Source organism: Trichosurus vulpecula, chromosome 9 (assembly GCF_011100635.1).
Source record: "Trichosurus vulpecula isolate mTriVul1 chromosome 9, mTriVul1.pri, whole genome shotgun sequence".
Classification (NCBI taxonomy): Eukaryota; Metazoa; Chordata; class Mammalia; order Diprotodontia; family Phalangeridae; genus Trichosurus; species Trichosurus vulpecula.
Window position 1 is genome coordinate 60,493,276 of NC_050581.1, and position 13,968 is coordinate 60,507,243.

The 13,968-nt window shown below is 37.4% G+C and overlaps 1 protein-coding gene across 5 annotated transcripts in view; it reads right to left on the minus strand.

Moving 5' to 3' along the window:
• The window catches only part of UNC13B (unc-13 homolog B), a 331,346-nt gene that overhangs the window by 132,695 nt on the left and 184,683 nt on the right, over positions 1 to 13,968 (minus strand). For all 5 annotated transcript variants that reach the window (XM_036737948.1, XM_036737946.1, XM_036737947.1 and 2 more), the window contains exon 8: positions 8,420 to 8,642. In XM_036737948.1, the coding sequence (XP_036593843.1) occupies positions 8,420 to 8,642 (223 nt within the window). The remainder of the gene's footprint in view (positions 1 to 8,419; positions 8,643 to 13,968) is intronic.

Genomic DNA, 13,968 nt, shown 5'->3' on the forward strand with positions numbered 1-13,968 from the left:
AAGTGGCTTTCTTTTGTCGTTAGAAAACACTGGTCAACTTCTTTTTTTGTTTCTTCCTTTTCTGAAAACATCTTTAATGGATTTATCATATTAAAAATAGAACTGATGACTGAACTCTGAGTCTGTGGGGAAGATGAGTCTGTTAGAGCACTTTCTGATAGACTTGATTTGGTTCCGATGGATTCTGATGAATCCTGAAGACTTTGAGCGACAGTCTTAGTATTTTTACAATCATTTTCAGGGGTTGGGTTCCCTCTACCAGCATTTGCATCGTCACTTGCTTGAGAGAGTAATGGCGAATGCATGGAAAGGTCTCTTTCTGTTTGGCCACCCGTTTTTAGGCTTGGTGATACTGAATTGGCTCCAGGTCTAGAATCTGAACTACTATTTTCCTTTTGGGGAGATATTTCTGCTTTCTCAGGAACTAAGGAAACAAGCTTTTCCACAGACGCAGAGAGATGCTTTGTGCCTGAGCCCACCTTTTCAGTGAATGAACTGAACAAAGAGCTGACTGTGTTTTTCACTCCAGTCAACTCAGGGAGGGGAAGGGTCTTGACCTTGCAATCCTTGCCACTCTCCTGAGTGGGTAAAGGTGGTATTTGTTCCACTGATGGTTTCTGATCTGCAATATTAAAAGTGCTATTCTGTTTATATTTTGTTTTAGCTTTTGAAAGAGAACTAAATTTGTTGATTTCTTCTTCCTTCTCAGCTAAATATTCAGACACCGTTTCCACCAAATACTGTAACTCGTCCATGGTATCAACATATTCCTCCTGAGGCTCCTCAGTAGGAGACGGCACTAACTCTTGCATGTGACCTCCCATGTTTTCTCCTTTAGCTTTATATATTTTGGCATCACAACTGATCCTCTGTGGGGAGAATGCTGGATTTGCTACATAAGAGTTTTCAAGACACTCTCCATAATGACAGGTATTTGATGGACACAATGAAAGTAAAGCTAGTTTATCCAGCTCCTCAGGCGAAAGAAGGGAACAGTGCAGTTCATCAGAAGCACTGCTATCAGATTCTTCAGGAGTACCTACAGGAGTAAAATTAGTGTTGGGCTCTTCTAAGCTAATTACTTTCTCACAAGCTTCAAGGCAACTTGAATAGTCATATTCAACACTTTCCAACTTGGTGGCACACTTGCCACTTTTAACCAGAAGCCCGTTTTTGTATGGACGCAAAATGGGGTAAATTTGTTTTTTCTTTTCAGTGTGGCAAAAGTTGTATTTTTCAGCACTGGCATATCCTGAGAATTTATTTTTAGTTTCAGATTTACTCACTACCTTTGCACCTGAGATAGAATCATGAGATCTCAAGCTTCTATGATTATATTGGCTTCTTTCACTGTCTTCAAAACTATTGTATCTAAGTTTGTTTTTCCTTCTCCTATCTATTGTATTATATTCCTTAGGGTATCTGGAAACAGGAAGTATTTCTGACTCAGTATCAAAATTTGATGTGATAGAAAATCTCCTGTGTTGCTCCTGGAGTTCTACTTTTTGCCTATCCTTATGATTTGCATTTTCTTGATGGTGGTAATTTTCCTTAGTTTTATAAAGGGTTTGGACTTCTTTTAGCTTTGTTTCCTGCCAGTTCTGATGATTGTTTTCTAAAAACCCTTCTATGAATTGCTCTCCCAAATTCTCATTTATGTCCTCTTGTTCCTCATCTCCAGGTCTGGAGAAAGCTGGAATGATCTTAATTTTTTCATTTCTAACTAGTGAACCTTGTCTGGTATATAAGAAGAAAAATAAAAGGGAAAGGAAGGCAAAGAAGGAAAGAAAGGGAAGGAAAGGAAGAAAAAATGTTTATTTAATAAATATTTTGTAAGAAAGATAAAAGTTATATTGTCAATTTGATTTGTACAATGTATATGAAACAATCAAAATGAATAAAACTGTAAACACTGTTCAAAGAAAACATATATTAGAATTCCTAAAACAATGGCATTCCTATGAAGTAAAACAGAATAATTTAAGTCTGAAAAAAATAATTATAACCAAAAGGAAAAATTTGTTAATGTATGTGTACAACACATTTTGTCTCTGTTAGGTTTTTAAAAGTTAATTCTACTTTCAATGAGACAATAAAATTACTGGTGATGGAAATAAATTTGTGAGTTTAAAATCTTAGAGTTAATTATTTCAAACAGACCTATGCTATATCCATTGGTTTTAAGAAAACTCCATTAACCTGATAGCTATATAACTATAAAAGACAAGTTTGAGTTTAAAGAAACACCAACATCATTGCCCACTTGCCTAAATAAGTCTTCAGAGTCCATATAGCCAGGGACATGACCTGAAGCATGGCTTTAAAAAGAATGACAAAAAAGAAGAAAAAGAAAGAAAAAAATTAAAACAATGAAAATAATCATTGCCCATCAACATGACCCAGACTTTGTCAAGCATGTGTTATACTATCAGAAACAAAACAAAAAACTATTGTCAAAATGTCATATTCTGACAAACTAATACTAATAAATTCCTGTTCTTTGTGAAATCTAACTAAAGAAGTACAGAAGGCTTCATATCAATAGCTAGAGTCATATTTGAAATTAGATATCATTATGTCACTCCATAACAGCAAAATATATTGCAAGTACAGATGGCTTTTAAGCTGTCAACTGAGGTCTAAGCCACTTTTCAAACTTACAGACTGTTTGCTTCCCAGGAAGCATATCTACTCATTATACTCAACAAGAGAATTAACGCCTACTGGAGATATAGTCTACAATCTACTATCCCTAAAGTAAACAGAAACAAGAGTAAAGAGGAATATTATTAGTCACTAAGCTCTTCAAGTGTTTGTACTCTAAATCAAAATAAAAGGAAGGAAAGTTGCCTGCATGAAGCAAGTTAATTCAGGAAATCAAAAAAGGCATCCTTCACATATCACGCCATGTGGAATTGACATTTGACCAAGGGTAGAAACATTTGAAATCTTCTAATTATGTTCCTACTGGCCTCTCAGATCACTGCTCAGTGAATGCAACAGTTTAGCTATTTAATAATAATAGCTAAGTCTAATTGTAGCATCAAGCCTATTAATAAAAATTTCCTAATCAGGAATTACAGGAGACAGCCCAGATGATTTACCACAAATTTTGTCTTATAGACTATCTGTGAAGAAATATAATTTAGTATTTTCAAGTACCTACATCAATCTAAACTAGGCACAATGATGCCTAGCAGTCCATTGCACTATTTTATATGATACACACACACACACACACACACACACATACTCACACACACATATATATATAAACATTTGGTGATTTGAGTTTTTATTAGTGAACACTTTTAATCAAGAGACAATCATACCTTAAATTTTGCACAAGGGTCATTATGTTTCCAAAGTACTTGGATGTACTCAAAAAAGAAGTTCATTCTGGAAATATTTTAAAGGTATCCCAGAAATCTATGATAGCCATTTATCCTTATCCTGTATGAAAAAATGGATTGGTACAACTCCATCCCCCAATGTAAAAAAAATGACAATTACTGGGACCCAAATGATTAGGCTTTAACGCAAAAAAATTACATTTGGAGATAGTATTAATTGCATCTCCACATACAAAAGAAAGATTACAGGGCTGAAAATAAGAAGAGACATATTTGATTCCTGGTTCTGCCGAGTGCTAGCTCTGGGATCTGGGGCCAGTAGCTTGACCTTTATAGGCCTTAAAATGTCCTCATCTGTATAAAAAGAGGTTTAACTACATAAATTGAATAATGGCTAATATGAATGTGATGGAGTATGCTGTAAAACAAATGAGGAAACAGATTGTTTCAGAGACAAAAAGTTTACAGAAGAAAAAATTTATATGGCCGGATGCAGAGCAAAGTAAGCAGAATTGGAAGAAAAATTTAGGTTAGAACATCAATATTACAAAAATGAATGAAGTTGAAGACTTTTATAAAGTGATAAAGCATTAAGTGAGTAGAACTAGAACGATTTATACAATAACTGCAACACTGGAAAGGTAAACAGCTTTGAAAGATGTGAAAACTACATTCAATACAACAACCATTTATGATTCCAGAGAACTGATGAAGAAACATGCCATTTATAACAAAGAAGCAATGGACTGAAGAATCAGCCATATATTTTTGTACACAGCCACTGAGAGACTTTTTTTCTTTGACTCTGCATATTGTCATAAGGAATTTTCTCATCTTTTTTTAATGAGGTAAGAGGGAGAGAAATATATTTCTGTTAGTTAGTGGAAAGTTGCATAACTTTTCAGATAAGGTCACTGCACTATTAGTTCTATTTAATTGTTTTATTTTCTTACAAGATCCTTCTCCCAGAGTGGGGGTGATGCTTTATTTTTTGTTTGTACTTAAATGTTTGTAATGTAAAGACAAGATATCAATAAAATATTCAAGATACTGGAGGAGATGCCACTTTTAGATAAGACGGCTCCTGTTCTCACAGAATTTATCAACCAGTGGGGACACAGGACAGACACAGATTATTATAATACACAATATTACATGCTAAGTTTGTTTCAGAATTATAAAAACCAAGTGCCATGTGGAGTCCAATGGGAAAATTAGTTATTGACTAGGTGTGATCAAAGGAGGCCTCATGGAGGAGGTAGGAAGTAATTTGAGTTTTAACAGATGGATAGGAACTCAAGAAGTGATCAGGACAATTCGGAAATGGAGAATAGCATGAACAAAAGTTACACAGGGAGGAGAATACAGGGAACGTGAAGGAGACAACGAGTAGACCAATTTGACTAGAGTATGAAGTGAGTAGAAGTTATATGAGATAGGGATGGAAAGTTAGGTTAGTGCCAAATTGCAGAGAGCCTTGAATGTTGGGCAAATGAGTCTTAACTCAATAAGAAATAGGAGACCAATGAAAATTTTTGAGCAGTAGTGCAACGTGACTAGAACCATATGTAAGGAAGATTATTCTAACAGCAGCTAGAAGGATGGTTTGGAAGGAAAAGGAGTAGAGGCAGTAAGATTTGAGTTCCAGTTGTCCTGACAGATGGTATAGAGTACATTACCAGTGGGAAAGTGGAGGGAGGAGAAATATGAGGTACTGTTGCAAGAGATATTATTGGGGTAAAATAGACAGAACTTGGTAAAAAAAAATTGCATATTGGGGTAAAATAGACAGAACTTGGTAAAAAAAATTGCATATATAAACCGAGGAAGAAGAAAGAGTAAAAGGTAATCCCAAGGTTTCTAATAAGGAAGACATTGTGAATGCAAGTGGCATGGGCAGAAAGAGTAACATCAGAAAGAATAAGATTAAGCATTTGTCTCAATTTGAGACATATACATAGTGTGAGGTGACAGTGGAACTTCCTGGCAGAAAGGTCCTATAGCTAGTTGGAAATGTGAATCTGAACCAAGAAGGAGAGGTCCCATCTGGAGATATAAATTTGGGGGTTCCCTGCATAAAGGTAGTATTTGAATCCTTGAGAATGAATGGAATTGTAAAGGAAAGAGTATAACAAGAAAATCAAAGAGGGCCAATGAGAGACCCTTGGAAAACAACCAGGTTAAAGGACAAGAAGAAGATGAGGATCAAGAGAAGTGGTTAGAGGTAGAGCCAGGAGAGAGTAATATCTTCAAAGCCAAGAAAAGAAAAAAAAAAGTCAATTAGAAGGAACTGGTCAACAGAGTCAAAAGATGCAGAGAAGTCAAGGAGGATGAAGAGTGATAGTTAAGCTGGGTTTGTACAGATCCTTCAGCTGCCATTTGGTAGCCCTTGTGATCAAAGGTACACATTTGTAAGTCACCTGGAGGGTTAGAGGGACAGTCTGGGGCCATGTAACATAACAAAAACTAGCTCAAGAGGAGATCAAACCTATGACCTTGGTGTTAGTAAAATGGTGCTCTCATACACTGAGCTAACCAACAGTAGAATACGTAAATTATCATGTCCAAATTCTGATCATTGGATTATTAAACTAACTGTAATCTTGTATACTCAATCAATTAAAAATAATAAATTAGGGTATTTTATAACAGAATGTGTTCCTATTTTCCATACTTCTTAAATCTGTTTAAGAATTTAAAAAGCAGGCAATTGTTGTTCATGAAAGTTACCTGACAAAATTGATGCAGAGTAATGTAAAAAATTAGGTTGCAAATCCTGTTCTTCAGCTTTCAACTCCAGCCACCATGATACTCTATTTCCTGACTCTGGTCATTTTCACTGGCTGTCTCTAATGTTTGAAATATTCCCCCTTATCATCTCAGCAGCCTGTCTTTCCTTTTCTCCTTTCAAGACTCAGGTCAAATTCCATCTTCTTCAAGAGGCATTTCTAATGCATTCCCCATCCTCCCCTCTCATTACATTGTATGTGTGTTTGTGTGTATGTGTGCATGTGCGCGCGCGCGCGTGTGTGTGTGTGTGTGTGTGTGTGAGCTCACGTGTGCACACCCACACGTGTCTGTCTTCCTAATTGTACTGTGAACACTCTAAGAACAAAGACTGTTTTTGCCTTTGTGTCCTCAGGGCTTATCACAGTGTCTGGCACATAATAGACATTTTAAAATATTTGTTGATTGATTCTGTGATTCACTCTAAAACTATATAAGAAGTTTTCAACTAAGTTTTTTAAAGTATTCAATTCTAATCACTCCATATTAGAGGAATTCTTATAGCAAAATAAAGAGGACTTTTCCCTGGATTTCCACTCCATAAAGATCCTTCTCTTCTCTGAACTCCTATAGTCCTTATAGGAAATACCATAGAATTTAAGACTTTCTTGCTCTCTAATTGTTTAATGTGTCTTAGTCTTTCACCCCCAATTATTTCCTGATTAGGAGCTTCAGGAGAGGGTTGTCTTACACTTTTATTGACTCCCACACTGAACCTAGCAGAGTGCTGGGCATCCAGGGGAGTTTAGTAGACTCTTGTTGACTGAGTGATTTCCCTTACCTGGGATTGGAAAGAGCTGTGGTTCCAAGTTTTTGCTGTTCTTGGAGAGCAGAAACTGAATGTTATAGAAATGAATTTCAAAATGTCTCTGCCTTCCAAGTAAGAGACGTTCAGCAAATGAAAGGACATTATGACTCGAGCTCAAACTAGAATAGCTGTCATCCTTCCAACATCCCTCAAACCGAGTTGGAAAGAATTCATAAGCTTAGTGATAATCTCATTGGAAGAAATGCCAGTGAATGTGTATCTCATCAGCATTGGAAGGAGGAGAGACAGGAACTAAAATGAACTGCCAAGAACAATTAAAACTACAGAAACCAAGTAAGTAATTAAATCAAATGACTAATTGATTTAACCAAGCAATCATTCAATAATCATTTCTTCAAGGAGCTCACGCTATATTGGGGAAACAACATGTACATATTTACACAAATTTGCAAGATACAGTTTAAAAGAGACTAACTCTAAGGAGACTCCTTATTGTGGCTCCTTATGATTAGATTACAAAGAAAAAGAATTTAGTTCTATGATAGTCAGGTGAAGAAAGTTCCTTGGAAAGATCCTTAAAGAGAATATTAAACCAGAGTAACCTGTAATCCACTGAATGATTCTCTTAAGAGACACAGGTGCCCAACAAATTGAAGCTTGTGACTTTTGTTCTATTGATGGCAGTGTGGCAAGATGGATAACAGGATGAGATCATTAGATAGTAGTTTTTATTTTAGAAACAGAAGAGATTAGCTCAATTAGATTTTTTTTAAACAAACTGCCAAGTAATGCTGCTGAATCTAGTATGGTAAATTTATCTACATGCAGTCCCTTCTATACTACTATAGGCCCACCCCCACCCTCATGGTATGGTGAGCTGGTATATAAGTTTGGGGCATTTTTGTCAGTAAGTTCCCATGGAAAGATTTTGCTGAAAAGGAACACTCTACACAAAGCACCCATAGCTTGGGAGGTTACATTTCTTATTTTCAGTTATAGCTCCCAAATCCCTCCCATCAATGGCCTATTTGCATGAAGTTTTTGTAGGGTCATAGGATCACAGATAGAGAGGTGAAGGGGACCTGAGAGGCTCTCTAGTCATGCCTCCTCATTTTACAGATGAATAAACTGAGACCCAGGGAAGTTAACTGACTTGTCCAAAATCATATAGGTAGTAAGCATCAGAGGTGGGATTGGCTGTTGTTTTTGTTCAGTCACATCTGACTCTTTGTGACCCCATGTACCACACTGTCTATGGGGTTTTCCTGGCAGTAGATTAAGGCAAACAGAGGTTAAGTGACTTACCTAGGGTCACACTAGTAAGTATCCAAGGCTGCATTTGAACTCAGGTCTTCCTGACTCCAGGCCCAGCACTCTATTCACTGTGCTACCTAGCTGCCTCTGGTGGGAAGTACTTTAGCCTCCAGTGGCAGAGATTTTTTTTTCTACTTTACTACAGACAGAGACAGATGGATGCATGCACTCACACAATTTTGCCCATAGTACCCACCTGAGGGCCCTCCGCTCTGGGTAATCAAAGTCATAGCTCTGCACAGAGTCCCGAGAGCTGCCCTGAAGAAACAGCTGCCGTTGCAGCTGGGCTGGCATGGAGAACTGGTGAACAGAGGCATTGGGTTGGGAAGTAGTATGATACGGAGGAGGAATGCTGTTACTGGTCTCACTGCGGTAGTCACTGTCTCGATCATCCACAGCACTGTCAGGGTCCTCAAAAGCTGAGAAAGAATTGCAATTAGTACACAACCCTCTGGCCTCAGTCCTTCAAGGCCTCCTTGCTCCCAACTCATTTGGTTGTAAGCCTGGGCCATGGGACTGTAAAGCAGCTACACAGAGAGCTCAAAGACCACTTCATCCACAACAAAAACTCTTCTGTGGCTCCATCCTTTGTTCTTATTCATATTACTCCCTAATTATCAAGCATGACTAGTCCCAGATCTTTTCTGGATCTCTTTTCTGGAACCCAGTTTCATTGCCCATACAGTGAAGGAACCAGAGTAGACAATCTATGATTCCTTTCAACTCAAAATCATATGATCTCATACCATTAGCCTCAAAGTCATGCTTTATTCAATGAAAGGACCAGGACTCCAATTCATGTTGTCTGACTTCCACATTAGTGTTCTTTCCAACAAACTGTATACACTCTCCATTTAAGGCAAGAAAGGTTTGTGGGGACAAGGGGTGGTGAGGGGTGGTCCTTCCTTCCTATCCTGGTCCATCCTTTTCTTGGTATAGAGGAAAAGGGAGAGAATTTTCTGGTTTGACATTTTCACAAATCAAATGTTATAGTCTGGACAATGGACATATTCATCTATTTAGTTGTTTGTCTCTTCCCTTCCCCGCCCCTGCCAGCAAGGATTTTTAGAGTAATCTCTTTTTATCAATCATGGATCCCATTGCAGACATCTGATCGTAAATCAGCACAACATCATTTGCAAAGTAGAACACTGGGAGGATTTAATCATCTACAGAAGCATCTAACCATTTTTGTGTTATCAGCCCCCTTCCCAGAATCGTTGTTATATACATTTATAACTAAAGGAAATGCTTAATTTCAGTTAGAAATTAGTAAAAAGATGTAATTTTTTCCCATCCCACTTCACAGATCTCCTGAAATCCATCCACAGACCTGTGGACCCAACATGATTACTGGACAATCCATGATGTATATATAGGGAATCCCTTTTCACTTTGGGCTTTAGGTAAGACATCCTCCACTTCAGTGGTGACCACCTTTACCAAGCATACATTCACCCCATTTTATGCTTCACTTGGCATGAATATTCAGAGAGTTGTTAAAAAGTTGTTTTTGGTGATTGGAGTTATCAATGAATCTTCAATGATCTTGACATACACATGAGAGACTCTTAGGAGGATAACCTTTAACATTTTGTTTTTCTCTACCAAGACTAATGCCCCCCTCTTTTGGTTTTTAATAATTGATAAATGAACAAATAAAGTCAGATCTAAATAATTGGAAAACCATCAGTTGCTCATGGGTAGGCCAAGCTAATACGATAAAAATGACAATTCTACCTAAATTAATTTACTTATTCAGTGCCATACCAATCAAACTACCAAAAATTATTTTATAGAGCTAGAAAAATAACAACAAAATTCATCTGGAAGAACAAAAGGTCCAGAATATCAAGGGAATTAATGAAAAGAAATGCTAGGGAAGGTGGCCTTGTCATACCAGATCTTAAATTGTATTATAAAGCAGTAATCATCAAAACTACTTGGTACTGGCTAAGAAACAGAGTGGTGGATCAGTGGAATAAATTAGGTATACAAGACATAGTAGTCAATGACTATAGTAATCTACTGTTTGATAAACCCAAAGACTCCAGCTTCTGGGATAAGAACTCACTATTTGACAAAAACTTCTGGGAAAACTGGAAAACAGTATGGCAGAAACTGGGCATAGACCAATATCTTATGCCATATATCAAAATAAAGTCAAAATGGGTAAATGATTTAGATATAAAGACTGATACTATAAGCAAACTGGGAGAGCAAGGAATAGTTTACCTGTTAGATTGATGGAGAAGGGAAGAAATTACAACCAAACAAGAAATAGAGAACATTATGAAATGCAAAATGGATAATTTTCATTACATTAAATTGAAAAGTTTTTGTACAAACAAAGCCAATGCAACTAAGATTAGGATAGAAGCAGAAAACTGGAAAAGAATTTTACAACTAGTGTCTCTGATAAAGGCCTCATTTCTAAAATACATAAAAAAACTGAGTCAAATTTGTAAGAATATAAATCATTCCCCAATTGATAAGTGGTCAAAGGATATGAACAGGCAGTTTTCAGAGGAAGAAATTAAAGTTATCTATATTCATATGAAAAAATGCTCTAAATCACTACTTATTAGAGAAATACAAATCAAAACAACTCTTAGGTACCACATCATACCTGTCAGATTAGCTAACATGACAAAAGAGGAAAACTATAAACGCTAGAGAAGATGTGGGAAAATTGGAACACTAATGCATTGTTGGTGGAGTTGTGAATTGACCCAACCATTCTGGGGAGCAATTTGGAACTATGCCCAAAGGGCTATAAAAATGTGCCTACCCTTTGACCCAGCAATACCATTTCTGGGGTTGTATCCCGAAGAGATCATAAAAATGGGAAAAGGACTCACATGTATAAAGATATTAATAGCAGATCTTTTTGTAGTGGCAAAGCATTGGAAATTGAGGGGATGCTCATCAATTGGGGAATGGCTGAACAAGTTGTGGCATATGAATATAATGGAATACTATTGTGCTATAAGAAATGATGAGCAGGCAGACTTCAGAAAAACCTTGCAAGATTTATATGAACTGATGCTGAGTGAGGGGAGCAGAACCAAAACATTGTACACAGTTACAGCCACATTGTGTGATGACTAACTTTGACAGACTTCACTCTTCTCAGCAATGCAAGGTTCTAAGACAACTCCAAAAGGTTCATGATGTAAAACGCCATCCACATCCAGAGAAAGAATTATAGAGTCTGAATATGGATTGAAGCATAGCATCTGCTCTCTATTTTTTGTTCTGTTTTGTTTCTTTTTTCTTGTAGTTCATTCCATTGGTTATAATTCTTCTTTACAACATGACTAATGTGAAAATGTTTAATATGAATGTATATGTAGAGCCTATATCAGATTGCAAGCTGTCTTGGGTGGGGGGAAGGAGAAAATTTAAAACTCAAAAGCTTATGGAACTGAATGTTGTAAACTAAAAATAAATAAATTTTTTAAAATTGATAAATGATAAACAGAAAAGGAACCTTTATTCTCTGTACCTTTAGTTCAACTTTGAAACTGTAAAGATGTAAATCTGCTATAGAAAATCATTTGCAAAAATGTGCCTGTTTCCTCTTCATGCCTTCATCAAGGCTACAGATCTCATTCATCTTTGTAAAAATCTTTGAGAATTTAGCCAAATAGGTTGGCAGTCATTAATGTCATCTTAATCACTTTTGGGGAGAAATAATAAAATCTGTTTTCCCCCTAATTCCTATTGTTAATACCACAGTACATAGATTCTATTTAGTAAGTATTTATTGCATACCTATTATGTGCAAAGCACTGTGCTAGGCAACGGTCAGGCATCGCGAATAGACAATGAATTGGGTTCAGAATTAAATTAGAGGAAGAAAAGAACAGGCTAGATTGGACTTGGGACATATAAAAATTCTTCTTGTGATAATATATGGCTGTGAACCTTGGAACACCACAATCTCTGAAAAATCGAAGATGTGAGTGACCCAGAAGACAATGGAATGATGCATGAGGGGTGCAATTAGTCTGTAATATATTTCAAAAATGATCCACATGCAAGAAGTGGCATAAGGAATATTATCAAGGAAATGTATGACTGTAAAAAAGAGAGGGGCTGGTCATCAGCCTAAGTATTGCTCTACGACCTATAAAATGTAAAAAGACCTAAAGAAAGATCTCTAGTACATTGGAATGAAGAAGAGGAGGAGGAGGAAGAGGAGGAGGAGGAGGAGGAGGAGGAGAAGGATAGCATTTACACAGTGCTTAAACATTTACAAAGCACTATATAAACATTATCTCACCTTATCCTCACAACAGCCCTGAGAGGTAGGTGCTATTACTATGCCATTTTACAGACGAGGAAACTAAGGCAGACAAAAGTTAAGTGACTTGCCCAGGGTCACACAGCTAATAAATGTCTGAGGCTGAATTTGAACTCAAGTCTTCCTGACTCCAGGCCCAGTGCTCTAATTACTGCCTTGTATACTTAGCTGTGAGAACACGAATAGGAATAAAAGGACGTGTAGGTGAAGATGGTGCTTTCTGCACTGGCTCAAATCCATGAAATTATAGAGCTATTTATTTTTGTCTTAAATGTATATATGGAATGATTCTATCAAAGTAAAAATCTGGCAGACACAGAAGAATTGTGCGAAGGCTCCTGGATGGCTCTTGGTCCAAACTAAGACCTAAGGATTCAGACCAATCAGTCTAAAATTCGCGGAACAGAAATCTTATTGCCTTTCCTGGTCTTTCTTCATTTTAGTGCCTTTTCATTGGAGATTATCTATGACTTATTCCACCTATAGCTGGTCTGTACATAGTTGTTTGCCTATCCTCTCCCCCATTAGACTGTGAGTTCTTGGGATCAGGGCCTGCCTGTCTTCTGTGGGTTTGCTTCTTTGGTGTTTTGGGGGGTATTTAGCACCATGCCTGGAATGTAGTTAACACCTAATGTTTACTGCCTGAACCTGACTTGTCTAGCTTTAGTGATGTTTCCTCAGCCCCTAAACTCAGCTCAGAAAGAATCATCCTTCTTTCACTGTACTTTGAGGGAGAGAGCAGCACTAGGCTGAATTCAGGGAGAAGTAGAAAAAGAAATGTAAATTAAATCATTCAAGATGATGTTGAAAACATGGCCAAGTTAACTTGATGACAAAGATTGCTATTCAACAGAATTTTCTCTGCCTCTCACTGACTTCATGGGGTGAAGTGAAAATTAACAGCCTTTGTAAATGTGTCAGCTAAAATGCACAACAGTCAGACTTAGTCCTGTGCAAAAATAAAGGCTGATTATACTGTGTTTTTAAGGCAGCTCAACATAGAAGCTCTTTGTTGCCACTCTTTAAAAAGGAAACCATTTCTGACAGCACCTTTGACATCTAATCCTCATCTGTCTGAGAGAAGTGGTTCCAGGCTGGCAGTCCTTCCTTGGCAGCCTACTGGTCAGGAACTAGAGAAAAGGACAGGGCAGACACAATACAAAACAAGGAGGAATGCCCACAGAAAGGGCGGACACGCCACAAAACAAAAAGAAATGCCCACAGGACCCATTTTGGCCACCACCAGCATAACCACAGCCATGGTGTTAGCTGAAGAGAACAACCAGATCTAAACAGGGCCTGAAAAGCTGCAAGGCGAGTCTGCATGACTCATCCCCACAGGACTAACTGACAAGGAGGAACAACCGTGTAAAATTCTTCTGTCAATCACCTAAGGGGACTAATTCTGACAAGTTGAGCCTGGATCAAAATAAGGG